The sequence below is a fragment of the Hipposideros armiger genome, unplaced genomic scaffold (assembly GCF_001890085.2).
Source record: "Hipposideros armiger isolate ML-2016 unplaced genomic scaffold, ASM189008v1 scaffold_306, whole genome shotgun sequence".
NCBI classification, from domain to species: Eukaryota; Metazoa; Chordata; class Mammalia; order Chiroptera; family Hipposideridae; genus Hipposideros; species Hipposideros armiger.
The window spans coordinates 825,355-848,663 of record NW_017731656.1 but is presented as its reverse complement, the minus strand read 5'-3'; the positions used below and the strand labels follow the sequence as shown (position 1 = coordinate 848,663).

The following is a 23,309-nucleotide window of genomic DNA, read 5'->3' as shown; positions in this document are numbered from 1 at the left end:
GACTGATTCTCTGTGCTGTAATTTACACCCTTGTGATTACCTTGTAACTACCAATTTACATTTCTTTGTCCTTTCACATTTTTTTCACCCACTCCCTACCCCCACCCCTCTGGCAACCATCGGTTTGCTCTCTGTATGTATGAGCCAGGGGGTGCTAGACTAATTACGGGGATACATTATATAAATGTGTCACCAATATGCTGTACATCTGAAACTAATATAAATAATATGGAATGTCAACCACAACTGAAAAAATAATTAAAAAAAACATTTTATCCAACTATATGAGTTTTTAAGCTATGCTTATGTATAAGTTGCTAAAAATAAAAATTAAAAAAAGGAAAATAAAAAAGAATTTTATAATGGTTAGTTCTGTTTGTCTCTCCACACTAGATTGTAAGCCTAAAAGAAAACCTACTTGATGCATATAGGGACTCAACCAATGAAAAACAAACAAAAAATATGGATGATTCTTTCACAGAAATGGTGGTGTGAGGAGTGCCTCTTGAAATCGCCCCTGGAATTTACAACAAATTGAACAGCGATAATTCGACAAAGGACTCCCTGCGTGGCACACAGGCAAGCCTGAGAGACAGACACACCATTTGACTAATCTAAGGTGGGAAAACAGGCTGGGCAAGGGAGGAGGGAAGGAGGAAGTGTGGGGATCAGGCTGTGGGCGGCAGGACACAGACCAGAATTTGGAGCTCCCTGCATTCTGGACCTACTGCAGTCACCGGAGAGGGAAGAATTCAGACTGCTAGTGCTCCCCTTATGGCCCACAGTCCTGCCTTGGAGATCAGCATATAACATCACTGAACCCAACGCTCATGGCAGAGACCTCGGAGCAAAGACTGAGGGAAGAAGGGTGAGAATTGTGGTTTAAACCCTCATAAATACCGAAGACACAGACACAGAGCCTGGCTGACACCTCGCCACCTTCCCAGAGCTCGCCCCACCCAACTCCCCAGTGCTAGAAGCAGAACGGTAGCAGTGTCAGATCAAAAGAACAGAATATTTACAGCTCTGATAACTGCAGCCCTGCAGCCACAGACACACATCACAACTAATTCTGGTGAAAATGAAGGACCTTTAGGTGCAATGTAACTGCTCAGGTAGTCAGCGTCATTGCTCAGAGCCACCTCCCACCACCCACCCTGCCCCCACCCCCACCTAACTGGGCGGATCCCTGCAGGGATAAACAGAGCCACTCAAACACACAGGCTCTGAATCTGGTTGCAGGAAGAGCTTTGGGACTGCAGTAGCTCTCCATATTCCCCCTCTGAGGTGGTTCCCTGAGACCCAGGTGGCCTGCTTACAGAGGAGAAGCACACCTCCCCAGGGAACACCCATCATGTGAGATGCTGGAACAGTGCAAGAGAAAATATAACACTACAGCATGAGAGAGAATAAAAGGCTGCAGTTGGAGAGAAAATAAAACATTCCAACAATGCCGACTGAAAAGCAAAAAAAAAAAAAAAAGAAAGAAAGAAACAGAGGGGAAAATAATAGAATACCACCGCACTGAAATAACAGAAACAACAAAAAGGCAAAGCAACAATTAAAACACCAAGATACCAGAAAACAAAAGCTAGAATGATAGGAAATGCTCATATATCAATAATCACCCTAAATGTGATTGGACTGAACTCACCAAATAAAAAGGCACAAAGTAGCAGATTGAATAAAAAGTAAAGCCAACCATATGCTGCCTCCAAGAGACACATCTCAGCTACAAAGACAAACATAGACTCATAGTGAAAGGGTGGAAATTGATGTTCCAAGAAAATGGTATTCAGACAAAAGCAGGTGTATTCATATTTATATCAGATGAAACAGATTTCAGGATAAAAAAGGTAACAAGAGACAAAGATGGACATTTTATAATGATAAAGGGAACTATACAACAAGAAGACATAACACTCATCAATATTTATGCCCCAATCAGGGAGCACCAAAATATACAAGGTAACTATAAGAGAATTAAAGGGAGAAATTGAACAAAACACAATTATAGTAGGGGGCTTAATACATCATTTGCAGCTATGGATAGATCATCCAAACAGAATATTGATGAACAAATCCCAGGATAATTGACACATTAGATGAAATGGACATTACTGACATTTAAGAGCACTTCATCCTAGAACATCAAACTATAAAATCTTCTTTAGTGCACACTGAACATTCAAAAGGATAGGCCATATATTAGGACATAAACTAGCCTCAGCAAATTTAAGAAGATTGAAATCATACCAAGCATATTTTGTGATCACAATGCTTTCAAATTGGATATGAACTGCAAAAAGAAAGTATAAAACACCCCAAATATGTGGAGATTAAGGAACATACTTTTAAAGAATGACTGGGTCAAAGAAGAAATAGGAGGAGAGATCAAAAGACACATAGAAACAAATTAGAATTAACGTATATCCTACAAAAATTATTGGGATGTAGCAAAGCAGTAATAACAGGGTAATTTATATCTTTACAGGCCTATCTCAAGAAAGAAGAAAAATCCCAGATAAACAACCTCACATTATATCTTAAAGAACTAGAAAAAGAAGAATAAATGAAACCCAAAGTCAGCAGAAGGAAGGAAATCATAAAAATCAGTGCAGAACTAAATGAAATAGAGGACCAAAAGACAATAGAAAAAAATTAATGCAACAAAGAGCTGGTTCTTTGAAAAGATTAATAAAATTGACAAACCCTTGCTTGGTTAGACTCCCTAAGATAAAAAGGGAAATGACACAAATAAACAAAATCAGAAATGAAAGAAAGTTACCACAGATGCCAGAGAAAGTACAAAGAATCATCCAAGAATACTATAAAGGATTATATGCCACCAAATTGAATAACCTAGAAGAAATGGACAAGTTCTTAGAAACATATAGCCTTACTAGGCTGAACCATGAAGAAATGGACTGATCAACAGTAAGGAAATTGCATCAGTCATCTGAAACCTTCCCAAACGTAAAAGTCAAGGACTAGATGGCTTCACAAGTGAATTCTACCAACATTCGAGGAGGCTCTAATGCCTGTCCTATTCAAACCCTTCCAAAAAATTGAAGAAGAGACAATACTCCCTAACTCATTTTATGAGGCCAACATTACCCTGACACCAAAAGCTGGTAAGGATAACACAAAAAAAGAAAATGACAGACCAATATCTCTGATGAATACAGATGCAAAAATCCTAAACAAAATTCTAGCAAATTGAATGCAACAATGCATTAGAAAGATTATACATTATGACCAAGTGGGGTTCATCTCAGGGGCACAAGTATGGTTCAACATATGCAAATCGATCAATGTGACACACCACATAAACAAAATAAAGGACAAAAGTCATATGATCCTATCAATAGATGCAGGAAAAAGCATTTGACACGATACAGCATCCATTTATAATTAAAACAATAAAATGGGTATGGAAGAAAAATAGCTTAACATAATAAAGTCCATATAAGACAAACCCTCAGTTAATATGGTGAAAATCTGAAGCCCTTTGCTCTAAGTTCAGGAATACGACAGGGCTGTCTCCTATCACCTCTGCTATTCAACATAGTATTAGAAGTATTAGCCAGAGCAATCAGGCAAGAGAAAGGAATAAAAAGCATCTGAACTGGGAATGAAGAAGTTAAATTGTCACTTTTTGCAGATGACATAATGCTATATAGAGAAATTCTTAAAGACTTCACCAAAATGCGATTAAAAACAACAAATGAATACAGTAAAGTTGCTGGCTACAAAATCAATGTACAAAAATCAATTGCATCCCTATTTATTACACTAACAGGAATTCTCAGAAAAAGAAATTAAAAAATAAAAACAATTCCTTTTTCAATTGCAACCAAAAGAATAAAATACCTAGGAATAAACTCAACCAAGGTTGTGAAACCTATACACTGAAAACTATAAGACATTTTTAAAAGAAATTGAAGAAGACACAAAGAAATGAAAGACATTACTTGTTCATGGATTGGAAGAATCAACATAATTAAAACGGCTGTATTACCCAAAGCAATATATTGGGTCATCGGAAAAGACATGACGTATTTTTTCTATGTTTTTCTTCGCAAAAATGCATCATGATTTTTCCGACAACCCAATACAAATTTAATGCAATCCCCATCAAAACCCCAATGGCATTTTTTAAGAAAATAGAACAAAAAAAATCATCAAATTTGTATGGAACCACAAAAGATCCCGTATAGCCAAAGCAATCCTAAGAAAAAAGAACAATACTGGAAGTATCACACTCCCTGACTTCAGCTTGTACTACAGGGCAACAATAATCAAAATAGTATGGTATTCTCAGAAAAACAGACACACAGACCAATGGAATAGAATTGAAAACCCAGAAATAAACCCCCATAAATATGGACAGATAATTTTTGACAAAGGAGACAAAAATACACAATAAATAAAATACAGCCTCTTCAATTAATGGTGCTGGGAGAATTGGAAAGCCACATGGAAAAGAATGAAACTAGACTGCTCTCTGTCACCATGTATGAAAATTAACTCAAAATGGATCAAAAACCTAAACATAAGACCTGAAATAATGAACTGCATAGAAGAAAACATAGGTACTAAACTTATGGACCATGGGTTCAAAGAGGATTTTATGAATTTCACCTCAAAGGCAAGGGAAGTAAAAGCTAAACTAAATGAATGGGACTATATCAAACTAAAAAGCTTCTGCACAGCAAAAGAAACCATCAACAAAATAAACAGGCAACCAACTGAATGGGAGAAGATTTTTGCAAACAGTGCCTCCAATAAGGGGCTAATATTCAAAATATATAAAGAACTCATACAACTCAACAACAAAAAACCCCCAAATGATCCAATTTAAAAATGGGCAGAGAACCTGAATAAACATTTCTCCAAAGAGGACATACAGATGGCCAAGAGATATATGAAAAGATGCTTAACATCACTAATCATGAGAAATGCAAATAAAAACCACAATGAAATATCACCTCACACTGGTTAGAATGGCTATTATCAACAAGACAAATAGTAACAAGTGTTGGAGAGGCTGTGGAGAAAAACAAACCTTCATACACTGTTGGTGGGAGTGCATATTGGTGCAGCCGGTATTGTAGGCAGCATGGAGGTTCTTCAAAAGATAAAGAATAGAATTACCATATGACCTAGGAATCCTTCGCCTGGGTATCTACACAAAAAATCTGAAAACATTTATCCTTAAAGATATATGTGCTCTGATGTTCACTGCAGCTTTATTTATGGTGGCTAAGACAGAGAAACAACCAAGTGCACTTAGATGATTGGATAAAGAAGTCATGGTATATATACGCTATGGAATACTATGTTGCCATAAGAGAAGATGAAATAGTGCCATTTGTGACAATATGGATGGATCTTGAGATTACTATGCTAAGCAAAATAAATCAGACAGAAAAAGTCAAGAACCATATGATTTCACTGATATGTGGGATATAAAACATAAAGCAACAAAGAACAAGACAAATAAGGAAACAAACACTCATAGACATAAAGAATAGTTTAGTTGTTGGAGAGGTTAAGAGGGGAGGCGATGGTAGATGAGGATAATCAGGATCAAATATATGGTGATGGAAGGAGAACTGACTCTGGGTGGTGAATGCACTATATGATATATAGATGATGTATTACAGAATTGTATAGTTGAAACCCATAGAACTTTACTAACCATATCATCCCAATAAACTTTAAGTAAAAGGGATGAAATATATGGTGATGGAAGGAGAACTAACTCTGGGTGGCGAACACACAATGTAATATATAGATAATGTATTACAGAATTGTATACCTGAAACCTATGTAACTTTACTAACAATTGTCACCCCAATAAACTTTAATAAAAAATATGGATGGGTCCAGAAACTTTTAAAATCAATATCAGTGGCTTCTCCTCATTCAAATAGTTGTTATGTTTTGCTTGCTAACAAATGCCAAACTGGTTTACCTGAGTTAAAATGAAGAGCTAACATGGTTTATAGATTAGCCTAACCAGTTTACCGATGCAGATTCAATTAGAAGAAAGGCAGACATAGATACAAAGTGTAAAGAAAGTGAGATCTATTTTTCAGAAAGCAAAATTGAAGCACAGGAATATTAAAATAGCTGCTCCAGCCCTTTGATCAGAAATGCTAAACACTGGAAATTAATTATGGCTTGTATAGCCAGTCATTCACTAACTTGATATCTTCTGTTTATCATATAGTCCTAATATTCACAGCATATACTGCAAGACCAGCTTCCAAAGGAAATTGTGATCACAGTCTCATGATTATGACCATGAGACAAGGCACAGGCATCAGTTTAACATAAACTATGCTACAGGAGAGTAGCAGGTGTTTAGAAGGATTCTGAAGACTTGTTTCAACATGACAGTGTGTTTCCCCACCACCTCCCAGGACTTTTTTAAAATGATATGGGAAAAAGGGAAAGTTTCACTGAAAGTAACAAAGAAAGATGTAAATAAGAATTTAAACATATGAATAAGTTTGGTAGCTCTTTTTGTGAATTTTCATAAATTTTAATAAAGCTAAACACATATTTTTGGATTTTTTTGCATAATGTGTCCTAATCTCTTACTATTTATATCAAGTTTCTGATATAGATTCGTTTTTCTGCAGCAGAGTTTTAAACTGCAGAAAGTAGGGATATGATGGAAAAAACTAAGAGACCTTTAACTATACAGGTGCTAGCCTCAGTGACACTATAATCACATTAGACTATATATGCTATGGACTGAACGTTTGTCTTTCCGCAATTCACATGTTGAAACTCTAATACTTAATGTGATGTTATTTGGAGATGAGGATTTTGGAAAGTAATTGGTCATGAGGCAGGAGCCCTTATGATGGGATTAGTGCCTTTATAAGAAGAGGCAAGAAAGCTCTTGCTTCCTTTCTCTTTGTCATGTGAAGATACAGCAGAAGGTGGCCATCTATAAACAAAGAAGAGAGCTCTCACCAGGAAAGGAATCAGCAGGCACCTTGATCTTGGAGTTCCCAGCTTCTACAATGGTGAGAAATAAATGTCTCTTGTTTAAGCCATCTAGTTTATGGTGATTTGTTATAGCAGCCTTCCTGAATTAAGATAATATAACACACAGCAAAGAAAGTTTTGTGCATCAGGCTACTGTAACTTTCCCTAAGTGATATTATGAATTTTCTTCATTGTTTTTAAAGTTCCCAACACTGGAAGCTAATTTAAAATTGAACAAAAATGTCCAGAATCTCACATTTCTTCTGCCTTCACTTATTTCACCCCCATGTGCATCTATTACAAGCATATCAACATGGCAAGGCCCATTTCAAATCCATCAACTGTAATGCCTTTTGTGATCCCTGCACCCTCTCTTCTCCAAGCTAGATATGATCTCTCTCTCTTCTAAATTCCTATATACTTGGTGATTCTCTATGCTACCCATCCCAGTACGTCTTGTTAGAACAAGTTACATGGGTACTTGTTCTTTGTCTCACATTCAGTTTGTGAGTCCTGGAAGTCAGAAACTATGTCTTATTTATCTATTTTCTATACTGCCCAATATGACATGGATATATCAAGGGTATAATATTTGTTGAATAAATAAAGTAACAACAAAACAAATCAATGGGTCGTTCTGATTAGCTATACTCTTTTGAGCCTATAAACCCTTCTATTATTGCCTCACCAAATAAAAAAATATATTAAAAAGCCTAGTTCATATGATTATTGAAGAGAGAACAGAGAGGCCATGTGCTAAACTAATAAAAGACATAAGGAGGACTTATGAAATATTACAGTAATACCTCAGTTTGCAAGCATAATTTGTTCTGGAAACAAACTACTCATATTGCAAGACATCACTCATTTACCAAGTTAAAATGTATTATTAGTTTGGTGCAAAAGTAACTGCAGTTTTTTACATTATAATTAAGTACTTTTCACCAACCTAATAGAACCGTTTGCTTGTCTTGCGGAACACTTGCAAAACAAGTTACTCGCAATCCAAGGTTTTGCTGTATTTGTATTTCACTAGTTGATGGTCATGAAGTTTTGAAAAATGTAGTATTCTCATCATAATTATAATGCTGTAAATTATCATAAATATTTGCTTAATGGCTCACAGTTTTTAATCTATATTTTATTCACATTATCTCTGGAATAATGAATGAAATTCATATCAATGAAATAAGTAGAATAGATTATTATCATGCCCTTTATTTTGCACTTGAGGAACCAAGTTCAAACAGGTTGAATGTCATATCCAAGGTCATTCAGCTCTTAAGTGGCAGAATCAGAATAGGAACTCAGGTCTTTCTATTAAGTCCTGTATAGTATATACTATCCACAACTGCCTTTCAAACACCAAAAAGATGTACAGTGTTTCCATTATTTCACCCCAGCAATGGAAATGGTTGTTGCACACTTTTCTCTATCATTAGTGTGGCCACATCTCCCACACACTATGCTCATGATTGTAAGACAAGAAGCCAAAAGTAAAAGTGAGACCTGTGGTCATGGAATAAAAACAAATAACAACAACAAAACAAAACAAAACAAAACACCTCAGCAGGCCTAGTCACAAATCAAATTCATCAATTCTGTATGCCAAGCAACTGAGTCAATGAGCTGTTTATTCTGAAGATCCGGTGGTACTGCTAATATTTTTTTTAAATGTACATGCAATTAACACCGTTGTCATTTTCTAAATCATGATTCTTACCTTTATAACAGAGGCCCCAGCTCTGGAGAGTGGACTGTGAATCTGGGCTGCAGCAGCCATGTTGGCAATAGTATTTAGATGGTTCATCTGATTCATTGCCATGGCAACTGATGCAGGAGGTAAGCTGACTGGAAGTAGGGGATGAGGCATCATCATAAATGGCAGATCAAGTCCTAAAAGAAACAGTGCATGTTAAATTATTACATTTGTTAGATTCTTTAGACAAGGGGAAATCACATTAAAATTGATGCTATGAAAGAGTAAAAAGTAAAGTAAATTCATTCTTGTTGGATTTTTTAAAATTAAGTTTTACTACATTCTAGTATATCTTTGGGCAATTAATATTACCTGTGGGATTTAATATTGTTTATGATTTTTAAAATGTTTCTATATCCAGACTTTCATTTATCAATAATCCTTGTTCTTGCTCTCACTCCCAAAATATTTATATTTTGGGATACAATCTCTTACCCATTAAAAACAAACAAATACCTTTAAGCCAAATATCATTTTGCTTAAAAGAAAGAAGTACTTAGATTTTTAATCATAATATGTTGATATGTTGATAGTCTAGCTTAACACTGTGTTTAGGAGACATAATAGTGTTGCTGGTAAGAAAAGATGTAGATTCTCTGGACTCAGAATTACTGAAGAAAGTAAGACTTGGAATATGTCATACCCTTTCATTATAAATCTCTAAAATGAATGCTTATAGCTCCAATTTGAAGCCTTGGTCAATAAAGAATAACTCTCCTATCAAATATCAACCTGTTTTCCAGTTTAATACCAAATTCCAATAGTTTTGAGTAGTGTCTAGAATTCTGTTTGTTTTCTTATGCAAGGTGAAATAATTTTCAATTTCTGAAAGAGTATCTCTCAAGTATTATCCACATTTACCCTTGTGGGGGCCACAGATATGTCATCATGAAAATGCTAACAAATTAAAATAGTTGTCTACTTACCACTTCAAAGGTTGGGATTTGTGAGGAAACATCTTTGAGCAGAGACTAGGGAATGTTAGCCTAACAATATGGATGTCAACATAGCTATGATAAAGTAAATCATAGGGCTTTACAATGTATTTTAAACTATTGCCTCGATAATAATCTTGCGTTCTTTTGGACAGAAGCCCAGAAACCAGTAACCTTTTTTTTTAAGATTTTTTTTTATTGGGGAATTGGAGGAGGGGAACAGCGCAGGCAAATGGGGAAGGGGAACAGACAAGTTGCTGTCCTTTGGTTCTTCGGTCTAGTTGTGGAGGACGTCGCCTCACTGGCCCATGTTGGCATCATCACTGCACTCTTCTCGGGTGAGGCAGGTCGGTCACCGGCCACTGGACAGCAGTTTATGGCGGCTCTTGGCAGCTCATTCCGGCTGCCGGCCACTCACGGTAGCTTAAGGGAGCCCACTGCAGCTCCACTGCAGCCTTCGCCGTCGCCGGTGACCCATGGCAGCCCAGCTCCAGGTCGAGCTGCCATTCACCATCCCAGCTGTAGAGGGCACAGCATCACTGGCCCTAATGTGGGATCCAAACTGGGGCCCTGCTGCTTAGAGCCGGTGCCCCAAGCCAACTTCCAACCAACGTGCCACTCGGCCAGCCCCAGAAACCAGTAATCTTTAACATATGTTCTAAAACATCCTTGCCTATAATTTTACTAGATTGTTACAGATTATAGAATTTCTAGGATGGGCAATGTTTATGTTGGTTCTATACACAATTATCAACAATTAATAACATCCCTTTTTCCTCTTTGCCATTCTGTCATTTTTTTCTTGCTTCCTGTATCACAAGAGCAAGTAAACAACAATGGATCTCTAGGAAGTATATTCAGAGACCCCTTAAATCTCCTTCCTCAATCAATAGTAACAGTAATACAAACTATCAAAACACATATTTTTAAGACAAAAAGGAGGCTAGAAGAAAGAAATACTGTTAATAAATTTGAGGAGCATCTCCTGGGTTCAACAATGATGGTTAAATTAAAAACATTAAGAAAAATAATTCAAAGTTAGCACAATGCAAAAAGACACAAATCTTCAGACACGACAGGTCTCATACAACACTAAAATGATCCTCTCAACTAAAACAACCCTAAATAAAAGTGATCACCAATATTTCTGATAGAGACCACCAAAAAATGCATTGTCATCAGAATTACCCAAGGATTTAAAAAAGCTAGAAACTTAGATTCTGTGTGGAATCCAAGCATGGGACCATACTCTGTGCTCCCTATGACTCCAAATCCTCAGAGAATATTAAAAAAAAGTATTTTAAACTTTTCTGCTTTCATTTCACTTATGGTTCACTATCTCTAAGTCCTTCTTAGATGCAATCTACCAATCCAAACTTTTCAGTTATGAAATATTCTCCCTATGATTATTATCAGGGAAGCCTCAACACAGTGTAAACACAATTAAAAATGGCCTTCTGCACCCCACCCCCTTTTAAACTAGATGTTTATTTTCAGTTAGCCTTCCAAAATTACTTAAATGTATATGCATTTTTATACTTTACTCATCATACAGCTTTGCTATAATGCTGGCATATTCCATAACATGTAATAAATTAATCAGTGTTTATCTTTCCCCTAAAACCTTCACTTCATGGTCAACATAATAGCAACAATCAGTGACCTAAATAGGCTTCTATATGAGGCTTTCGCCCCCCACAAATCCAAGATAATTATAGACTTCAATTCTTCTTTCAGTACTCACTGTTTTAGTAGCAAATTGATCAAACTGTAGATGAAAAGTAGCCATCAGTTCCTCCCTTTTACCGCTGAAATGCTTAAATAAGCCTTTGTTCAATTTACACTTCCGTTAACAGTGTAATAATCTTTCCTCATTCTCCAAAGATTTTCAGCATCATCCGGACACCATCTGGCTGTATCAAGTCATATGCCTACTTAAAGTCCAATTGACATGCAAACTAAACGCAAACTACAAACAGAATTTAACAGCCCATTGACAGTTTTAAAATATAATTCATCAAACACTTCAAATGACCATGATGGACTTAAAAGTCACACTTTCAGATCCTGACCTGAAATAACTAACCGATAATTGACTATAATACCCTATACTCTAAGCTAATATTTACATTATAGGACAACTTAACAGTGACCCCACATGAGTTACACATGCAAAGCATATGCAAATACTGAATTATGTAAGTCAACCTTTTCCCAAAGCTGAAAACATTAAACTGAGAGCCATCAATAGTACACAACACTAATAATCTTGCTCATTTAGTCACATGCTAGAAAGGTACAGACTTTTAAAATTAGTTTCAGATGTAAAAACAACATAATGATTAGACATTTACATTCTTCACAAAGTGATAACCCCACCAAGTCTACTACCCTTCTGACACCGTGCATAGCTATTACAATACCATTGACTAAATTCCCTGTGCTACACTTTACACATCCAATGACTGTGTTTCTCTTTCTTTCTTTCTTTCTTTCTTTCTTTCTTTCTTTCTTTCTTTCTTTCTTTCTTTCTTTCTTTCTTTCTTTCTTTCTTCCTNCTTTCTTTCTTTCTTTCTTTCTTTCATCTATCTATCATCTATCTATCTAATTATAGTTGACATTCAATATTGTTTTGTATTAGTTTCAGGTATACAGTGCAGTGGTTAGGCATTTATATAATCTATGAAGTGATCCCCCAGATACGTCCAGTATCCATCTGACACCCTACCATCCTTATGACATTATTGACTATATTCCCCATACTGTATTTCACATCAAGGTGATTATTTTGTGACTGCCAATTTGTACGTTCTAATTCCTTTACCTTTCTCACCCAACACCCCTTTCATCTAACAGCCATCCATTTGTTCTCTATATATCTGGGTCTATTTCTGTTTAGTTTTGTTTTTTTCATTTGTTCTTTAGATTCCAGATATAAGTAAGATCATATGGTATTTGTCTTTCTCAGTCTGATTTATTTCATTTAGCATAATATCCCCTAGGTCCATCCATGTTGTTGCAAATGGTAAGATTTCATTCTTTTTTATGGCAGAGTAATACTCCATTGTATATATGTGTCACTTCTTTATCCAATTGTCTATTGTTTGGCATTTTGGTTGTTTCCACATCTTGGCTAGTGTGAATAGCAGTGCAGTAAACATAGGGGTGCATATATTTTTTTGAAGTAGTGTTTTGAATTTTTTTGGATAAATACCTAAGAGTGGAATTGCTGGGTCATAAGGTAGTTCCATTTCCAGTTTTTGAGATACCTCCAGACTGTTTTCCATAGTGGCTGCACAAATCTGTAATCCCACCAACAGTGCACAAGGGTTCACTTTTCTCCATATTCTTGCCAACACTTGTTTGTTAATTTGTTGATTATAGCCATTCTGACAGGTATGAGGTAGTATTTCATTGTGGTTTTAATTTGCATTTCTCTGATGATTAGTGACATTGAGCATGTTTTCATATGTCTGTTGGCCATCTGTATGTCCTCTTTGAAGAAATGTTTATTCAGGTCTTCTGCCCATTTTTTAATTGGATTGTGTTTTTGGTGTTGAGTTGTATGATATTTTTTATAAATTTTGGATGTTAACCCCTTATCAGATGCATCATTGGCAAATATCTTCTCCCATTCAGTAGGATGTCTTTTTGTTTTGTTGATGGTTTTCTTTGCTGTGAAAAAAATTTTTAGTTTGATGTACTCCCATTTGTTTATTTTTTTCCTTTGTTTCTCTTGCCCAAGGAGATATATTAGCAAAAATATTACTAAAGTTAATGTCTGAGAGTTTACTTCCAATATTTTCTTCTAGGATTTGTATGGTTTTGGGTCTTACGTTTAAATCTTTAATCCATTTTGAGTTTATTCTTGTATGTGGTGTAATAAGGTGCATGTATCTGTCCAATATTTTTTGCATGTATCTGTGCAGTTTTCCCATCACCATTTACTGTCTTTAGACTGTCTTTACCCTAACATAAATTCTTGCTTCCTTTGTCACAGATTAAATGACCATATAGACATGGATTTATTTCTGGGGAAATGTACAGACTTTTAATCAGTATGGTAATGAAGGCAAATTCATTTTAAAAATCACCAAAATGGGTCATCTCTTTCCTGTTAACCTCAAGGACATCATGCAAGCTACTTTAAGCATTATTTCTAACACATCTTCATATTCTGCACAACTACTAAAGCTTTTACACAAGTTCATGACACCACCTCCTTCTAGCCATAAAGGCTTAAACTTCAGTAATACTCTAATCCTCCCTCTAAAATCCCACATTCATTCAATTTCCAAGTCATGATGACCTGTATAGTATCTTGCCATTTCTACAGTCAGGCACTAATCCTGTCATACCTGACTGATACCCTCTCTTCCTGTTCGGTTTTCATTCGCCTCTTCACTTCAATTAAGACTTTCAGTAGCTGCTTACTGCCTCTAAAATAAAATATAAGTTCTTTGGTTTCATGTGAAATTACTTTTCTAGCTTTGATATCTCATTATATTCCTCTATGTATACTGTACCTCAGCCTCATAGGACTATTTGCAGCTCTGTACAGTTTTAATTCACCTTAGCCTTCACTCTTGTTCATGACTCTCTCTGGAATCTACTTCTCTAACCCTATTTTGGACATTATGGTAAAGGTCCTACACCTTTTAAAAAAAATCAATAGACTTTATTTTTAGAGCAGTTTTAGGTTTACAAAAAATAATAATTATAAGCAGAAATTTAATTTCCATATACTTCCTCTCCACCAACAGTTTTCCATCTTATTAACATATTGTATTAGTGTGGTACATTTGCTACAATTGATAACTCAATATTAATACATTATTATTAAATACAGTCCATAGTTTGCATTATGGTTCATTCTTTGTGTTGCACTTTCTGTGTCTTTTCACAAATGCATTATATCATGTATCTACCATTACAGTATCACAGATTAATTTCATAGCCCTAAAACTCCCATGTGCTCCTCCTTTTCATCTCCCCTCTTTTACATTTGGCTTTACTGTCTATATGGATTTGCCTTTTCCTGAATGTCATATAGGTGGAATCACACACTATTTACTCTTTTCAGACTAGACTTGTTCACTTAGCAATCTTCACTTAAAGTTCATCCAAGTCGTTTCAGGGCTTCATAGCTCATTTGATTTTATTTCTAACTACTGTTTCATGGTATGGAACACACAGTTTGTTTACTCATTCACCTATTGATGGACATAATTTTTGCTTCCAACTTATAGCAATTATGAATAAAGTTGGTATAAACATTGGTGTATAAATTTTCATGTAGACCTAAGTTTTCAATTCATTTGGATAAATAGGAAAGACTATATTTTGCTTTGTGAGAAATGGCCAAAATGTTTTCCAATGTGGCTGTACCATTTTTTTTGTTTTCATAATTGTTATTTATTTTTTCCCTTTAAAAATTTTTATTAAATTTATTGGGGTGACATTGGTTAGTAAAATTATATAGGTTTCAAGTGTATATTTCTATAATACATCATGTATATATTGCATTGTGTGTTCACCACCATTTGGCATTCCCACTAGCAAGAAAGGAGAGTTCCTGTTGCTCCATATCCTTACTAGCAATTGATGCTGAAGGAGTTTTGAATTTTAGCCGTTCCAATAGGTGTGTAGGGGTATCTTGTTTTAATCTAAAATTAACTAATGGCATATGATGCTGAGCATGTTTTCATATGCTTATTTATTATCTGTATATCTTATTTGATGAGGTGTCTGTTCAGATCTTTTGCTCATTTTTAATTGGGTTGTTTATTTCTTACTGTTGATTTTAAGAGTTGTTTGTAAATTTTCCATCAGTCCTTTATCAGGTGCATGTTTCACAAAGATTTTTCTCCTGTTCTGTAGCTTGTCTTTTCATTTTCTTAACAGAATATTTTAAAAATTTTAACTTTTAATGTGTAAGTCCAATTTATCATTTTTTTTCTTTTTAAGGATCATGCATTTGATATTATATCTAAAAACTCACTGTCAAACCCAAGATCACCTAGATTTTTCTCTGATGTTATCTTCTCATAGTTGTAGAATTTTGAAATTTACATTTAGGCCCATGGTCCAGATTGAGTTAATTTTCTTTCTTTTTTTATTAGTTTCAGGTGTGCAAAAAAATGTAATAGTTAGACATTTACATCCCTCACAAAGTGATAATCCCCCTACCCCAATCTACTACCCCTCTGACATTGTGTATAGCTGTTACAGTTCCACTAACTCTATTCCTTATGCTGTGCTCCACATCCTGTGACTATATATATATATTGGGTTGTTGGAAAAGTCATGACATATTTTTTCTATGTTTTTCGTTGTAAAAATGCGTCATGACTTTTCTGACAAACATATATGTATATATATATATATATATATGTAAAATTACAGTTGACATTCATTATTATTCAGCTTCAGCTTCAGGTGTACACTGCAGTGGTCAGGCACCTACACCATCCATGAAGTTTCATTATGAGTGTAAGGTCTGTGTTTAGATTCTTTTCTTTTTCTTTCTTTCCTTTTTTCTTTCTTTCTTTCTCCCTCTCCCTCTCTCCCTTTTGCATGTGGATACCAAATTGTTCCAGTGTGATTTATTGAAAAGATTATGATTTCTCCATTTAATTGCCTTTGCTCCTTAATCCAATATTAGTTGACGACATTTGTATGGACATATTTCTGGGCTTTCTATTCTGTTATAATGACCTAATTGTCTATTCTTTTGTCAATACCGCACTGTCTTGACTACTGTAGGTTTATAGTAAATCTTGAAGTAGGGCTGAATAAGTCGACTGACTTTGTTTTCCTTCAATGTTATGTTGGCTATTCTGGGTCTGCTGCTTTCCATCTAAACTTGAGCATCAGTTTTTTTTGATATCCCCAAAATAACTTCCCTGGATTTTGATTTGGATCACATGGAATGTATAGGTCAAGTTAGGATGAACTGCCATCTTAATGACATTGTGTTTTCCTATACATAAACAGAATATTTCTCCATTTATTTATGTATTCTTTGATTTCATTCATCAGAGTTTTGTCATTTTTTTTAAAGATCTTATATTTTGTTAGGTTTATACCTAAGTATTTCATTTTTTTGGTTGCTAATGTAAATGCCCTTGCGTTTTTAATCTCAAATAGTGATTTTTCATTTCTGGCACATGGGAAAGCAACTGACTTTTAAAAGCAACCATGCTATATAATATCTTATTGCTTGCATGAGGTTTTTAGTCAAATCTTTTGGACATTTTTACATAGACAATCATGTCATCCCGAGTGGCTCAGTTGGTTAAGAGCTCGCTCAAGAGTTTGAGCTCTGAGCAACAGCAGTTCAAGTCCCAGCCCAAGCTGAGCAGCCGCTGAGCTGCCAACAGGTAGCAGGATGGCTCAGCTAAAAAAAAAAAAAAAGAATCTGGACAATCATGTCATCTTTGAACAAAGGCAATTCCTTCTGTCCCAATATAGATACTTGTTATGTCCTTTTCTTGTCATATTGTATTAGCTAGGACTTCCAATACAATGATGAATAGGTGTGTTGAGAGGAGGCATCCTTGCTGTTTCTGATCTATGAGGAAAAGTACATAATTTTTTACCATCAAAATATGATGTTAGCAGTAATTTTTTCTGTAGATGTTCTTTATCAAGTTGAGGAAGTTCCTCACTATTTCTATTTTCCTGAGAGATTTTATTATAAGTGGTTATTATATTTTGCCACATCCATTTTCTGCATCTTTTGGTAGGATTACATGATTTTTCTTCTTTAGCCTGATGATGTGGCTGATTACATTAACTGATTTTTCAAATGTTGAATCAACCCTGCATACCTAGAATAAATCCCATTTCATTATGGTGTATAATTCTTTTTACGAATAACTGCATTTGATTTGTTAATATTTTGTTGAGGATTTTGCATGCATGCTCATGAAAACTATCAGTCTATAGTTTCCTTTTCTTGTAATGTCTCTGTCTTCTTTTGATAACTGGGTAATGGTGGTGTCATAGGTTGTGTTAGTAACTATTGCTGCTGCTTTTATTTCATGGAAAAGACTGTAGAAAATTGGTATATGTTTTCCTTAAGTGGTTGGTAAAACTTACCAATGAAGCCATCTGAATCTGGTGCTTTCTATTTTATTGACTCAGTTTCTTTAGTAGATAAAGGCCTATGCAGGTTATCAAATTCTTATTGTATGAGTATTGATAGACTACGTCATTCAAGGAATTCATCCATTTCATCCAGGTTATCAAATTTGTGTGCACAGAGTTCTCTGTAATATTCCTTTATTATCATTTTAATGTCTATGGTGTCAGCAGTGATGGCCCTTCTTTCATTTCTGATATTAGTAGGTTGTATCTTCTCTCTTTTTCTTAGCCTGGATAGAGCTTTATCAATTTTATTAATCATTTCAAAGAACCCGTTTTTTGGTTTCATTGATTTTCTCTATTAATTCCCTATTTTTAACATATTTATTTCTATGCCAATTTTTTATTAATTCCTTTGTTCTGCTTTGAATTTAATTTCCTTATAGATTTGTAGTTTCTTGAAATTAAAAGTTAGATTGACAATTTTCTATCTTTCTTGTTTTTAACATATTCATTTAGTGCTATAAATTTCTCTCAAAATACTACTTTTGCTGCATCCCACAAATTTTGATAAGACTTATTTTTATTTTCATTTCCTTTAAAATATTCTTGAGATTTCTTCTTTGACACATGTGTGACTTAGAAGTATGCTGTTTAATCTCCAAATATTTTTGGATATTCTAGCTGTCTTTGTTATTCATCTTTAGTTTAATCCCATTATGACTGAGAGCATACTTTGTATGGTATCTATTCTTCTAAAATTTGTTTAGGTATATTTTATGGCCTAGGATACAGTCTATCTTGGTGGATGTTCCATGTGAATTTAGCAAGAATGTATATTCCTCTGTTGTTGGATGAAATAGTCTATAAAAGTCTATTAGACCCAGTTGGTTGAAGGTGATAATCCGTTCAACTATACCCTTTCTGACTATCTGCCTACTGGATATGTCCATTTCCAATAGATGACTATTGAAGTCTCTAAATACAACAGTGGATTCATTTATTTCTCCTGGAAGTTCTATCAATTTTTCCCTCATATATATTGACATTGTTAATATTAGGAAAAATTAAGGCTTGTTAATGTCTTCTTGAAAAACTGGCCTCTTTATCATGCAATGCCCTTCTCATCCCTAAGAATCTCTCTCTTCTCTCTTAACATATTATACTTATTTTTAAAAAAAATTTAGTGGCTTCCCTGGAGCTTGCAGTACACCTTTAAAACTTGTCTAAGCTCACTTTCAAATGGCACTGTACCACTTCATGTGTAGTCCAAGTACCTTATAGTAGAGTATTTCCAATTCCTCCCTCCTGTCCCTTGTAACATTGCTGTCATTTATATCACTTATCAATAAGGTGCAACAACCCAACACATTGTTCTAATTATTTTGAACAGAGTATTATTTCTTAGATTAATTAAGAATAAGAAAAAAATATGTATATTATATATACCATAATCTTTTAATTTTTAAATCTTTTTTCTAAGTTTGATTTCAGAAATTCGGAACTCTGTTGCCCACCACGTCTTCACAAGTAGGCGGTGCCCTGATACCCAGGTGACCCGCTTACAGAGGAGAAGCCCACCTTCCACTGAGTGAGAAGACAGAATAGTGCAAGAGAAAATAAAACACTACAGTGTGAGAGCAAAGAAAAGGCTGCAGCCAGAGAGAAAATAAAACATTCCAGCAACAGCTACTGGAAAGCAAAAGGAAGACCTCTTCATATCAATCTGCTGCAAAACCGAATTCTGTAGATGACCAGGAAGAGAAATAATAATTCATCAATTGCGCTGAAAAACCAAGGTAACAAGGCAGCTAAGAAAGAAAATAAAAAGTCTCCAGAAAATGAACCTAAAGACATGGAAATATGTGACTTAAATGACAGAATTCAAGATTGCAGTTCTGAAAAACAACAAGATACAAGCAAACACAGATAGGCAGTTTAATGAACTCAGAAACACATTCAAAGAACAAAATGCATATTTACCAAAGGGACTGAAATTTTAAAAAAGAACCAAAAAAAATTTCTGCAGATTAAGAACTCAATCAAATAAATGAAGAATGAAACAGCCAGCTTAGGTAATAGAGCTGACCAGATGGAGGAAAGAAACAGCGATATTGAAGCTAGAAATCTGGAAATGACACAGATGGAAGAAAAAAGAGAATTGAGAGTTAAAGAAAACCAAAGAACTCTACAAGAACTTTCTGTCTCCATCAGAAAGAACAACATAAGAATAATGGGTATACTGGAAGGGGAAGAGAAGGAGAAGGGAACAGAGAATATATTCAAACACAGATTCGACATGAACTTCCTAAACTTGTGAAAAGAACTAGATCCTCGAATCCAAGAAGCAAACTGAACACCTAATTACCTCAATTCCAACAGGTCTTCTCAAAGGCACATCGTATTGAAGCTGTCAAACATTAATGACAAAGAAAGAATTCTCAAGGCAGCCAATGGGGAAAAAAAAGCAGTAACCTGTAAGGGAAAGCCCAATAAACTATCATCAGAATTTTCAGCAGAAACTTTAAAATCCAGGAGGGAGTAGAATCAAATATTCAAACTATTGAAAAAGAAAAATTATGAGCCATGAATAATATATCTAGAAAAGACATCCTTTAGACATGAAGAAGAAATAAAGACCTTTCCAGACATACAGAATGAGGGGATATTCCACCACACAACCTGTATTAAAGGAAATACTGAAGGAGGCTATTTGACCTGACAAAAAACAAAACAAAACAAAACACAAAACCATGAGCAATATTATGAACAGCTGGATAGAAATAGGAAATGGCAACCACTACACAAATTAGGGCACTATACACTTAAACATAGCATGAAGGGTAAAAAGATAAAAACGTTAAAAAAATAGGAAATAAAAAGAAAAAGACAACTTGCTACTGCAATGCAGGAATTAACCCACAGCCTAAGTAGGGATAATTTGTGACAACAAAAACATAAAGGGGAAGAGAGTAAATGTCTCAATCTGCAAAGGGGAATGGAGGTAAGAAGGATGATGAAGAGAAAGAACTAATGTACATATGAAACTTTCTTTTACATGAACTTAATGGTAACCAGGAAAAAAAAATCCAGAAGTGTGATATATAACATATAAAAAGAAGAAACAGAGGAAAAAAATCATAGAATACCACCACACTAAAATAATAGACAGCCAAAAAAAGGCAAAGAAACAGTTGAGACACCAAGATACCAGAAAACAAAAGACAAAATAGATATAGGAAATCCTCATATACCAATAATGACCCTAAATGTAAATGGATGAAAGTCAGCAATAAAAAGGCACAGAGTAGCAGATTTGATCAAAAAACAAAAGCCAACCACATTCTGCTTCCAAGAGATGCATCTCAGCTATAAGAACAGACTCAAAGTGGAAGGGTGTAAATCAATACACCAAGCAAATGGTAAACAGAAAAAATCCATACTTATATCAGATGAAACAGACTGGAGGATAAAAAAGGAAATGAGACAAAGATGGACACTTCATAATAAAAGGGACAATACAACAAGAGGACATAACACTTATCAATATATATGCCCCTAATCAGGGAGCACCAAAGTATACAAAGCAACTACTAACAGAACTCAAGGGAGAAATTAAACAAAACACAATTAAATAATAGTAGGAGACCAAATTAGGTCCTTGACAGCTATGGATAGGTCATCCAAATAGAAAATAATTAAGGAAACATCAGCCCTAAATGACACATTAGACCAAATAGACGTAATTGACATTTATAAAGCACTTCACCCTACTGGGTTGTCAGAAAAGTCATGGAGCATTTTTGCAATGAAAAACATAGAGAAGATGGCGGAATAGAAGCTACTGTGCCGACTACCTCGCAGGATCACACCAAAATTACAAATACTTTATAAGATATTCAACCTTGGAAGTTCCCTGGACCCTAGATGAGCAGAACCTCTAAACAAAGGACTTAAAGAGGAGGCCACGTCAAGTCCGGCAGGAGGGGCGGAGACGAGAGAGGGCGAACCCCATGAGGGTCACCTCAGCGGTGGGGAGGCTTCTCCAGTTGGGGGAGAGACCCTCCGGCCCCACACCACGCTCACCACCCCAGAGTTACGTTGCCAGGAACAGGAGTTCCATGATAGCTGGAAGTAGAAAATAGTGAGGACTCTCTTTGCTCGGCTCGGTGAGGCAGAGGGCAGTGGAGAACCAGTGGAGCCGGCAAACCAACTTGCTCGCTGGTGAGCACTCACCTGGTTCCTGGTGGAGGGAGTAGCTTTGTGAACGGGGCCTAGGAGCCTCCGGGAAGGACTGAACTGAGTGCCTTTGGCGCGGGAGCTGGAGGTTTTTGGAACAATGGTTCCCCTGCTGTAGAGCTTGTGCGTGGGTGGTACACAGGATGCCGCCATTTTATCAGGGCTGGGCCCTCCCACAGAGGCTCAGGTCTGGGACTGCATTGGTCTGCTGGAATTGGCGCAGGAGTGCGTGCATGCGTGCGTGCGTGCGTGTGTGCGCATGCGGCCTTGGAGCCCCACCCTCCATATTGTTTGTGCTGCGTAGCCAGGGAAACACCGAGCAAGCACATTCCGACCACAAGAGACGGCTTATTGAGACCCGGAAGTGCGCGACTAGCCTTAGGTCCCTGATTTCCGCACTGCGCATGTGGAGTTGTCTGTGTGGCAACTGGCTGTTGGGCTGCTCGGCCTGATTTTTTTTTTTTTAGTTAAATTATTTTTTATTATGTAATACACAATTTTTAGAATTAGTTTCAGCTTTACAACACAGTGCAATAGTTATACTTTTTACCCTTCGAAGTAACAATCCCCCTCCCCCAGTCCACCGCCCTATTTCCCCCCAATATCATACATATCTATTACAAATCCCTTGACTCCACTCCCACATTATACTCCACGTCCCATGAATATATATATATATATATATATATACATATATATATATATTCAATTATAGTTGACATACAATATTATACAACATCAGCTTCAGGTGTACAGTGCAGTGATCAAGCCCCTTCCCCATCCATGATGCAAGACATGTGACCACCTGACACCCTACAAAATATTCACAACATTATCAATTACATTCCTCGAACTGTCCCTCATGTCACCATGGCAACACTGCACCTGTGTGTTTATGCTGTCCAGCACCTTCCCTCTCTCCTTTATCCCCAGCCCCCCAACCAACAGTTATCAGCTGCACCCCCACATCTCTGAGACCACCTCTGTTCACTTTCCTCGCCCATTCAGTTTTTTAGAGTCCATATATAAGTGAAATCATATGGTATTTGTCTTTCTCCGACTGACTTATTTCACTTAACATCATAGTCTCTAAGTCCATCCATATTGTCCCAAGTGTTACGATTTCATTCTTCTTATGGCAGAGTAATACTCCATTGTATAAATGTACCACAATTTCTTAATCCAGTCGTCTACCGATGGGCATTTCTGTTGTTTCCAAGTTTGGCTATTGTGAATAGCGCCACAATAAACATAGGGGTACATATATTTTTTCGAATTAG

At 35.9% G+C, this 23,309-nt stretch overlaps 1 protein-coding gene across 3 annotated transcripts in view; it reads right to left on the bottom strand.

Moving 5' to 3' along the window:
* DACH2 (dachshund family transcription factor 2) overlaps positions 1–23,309 on the bottom strand; it is a 647,327-nt gene that overhangs the window by 124,410 nt on the left and 499,608 nt on the right. For all 3 annotated transcript variants that reach the window (XM_019659904.1, XM_019659905.1, XM_019659903.1), the window contains one exon: positions 8,732–8,904. In XM_019659904.1, the coding sequence (XP_019515449.1) occupies positions 8,732–8,904 (173 nt within the window). The remainder of the gene's footprint in view (positions 1–8,731; positions 8,905–23,309) is intronic.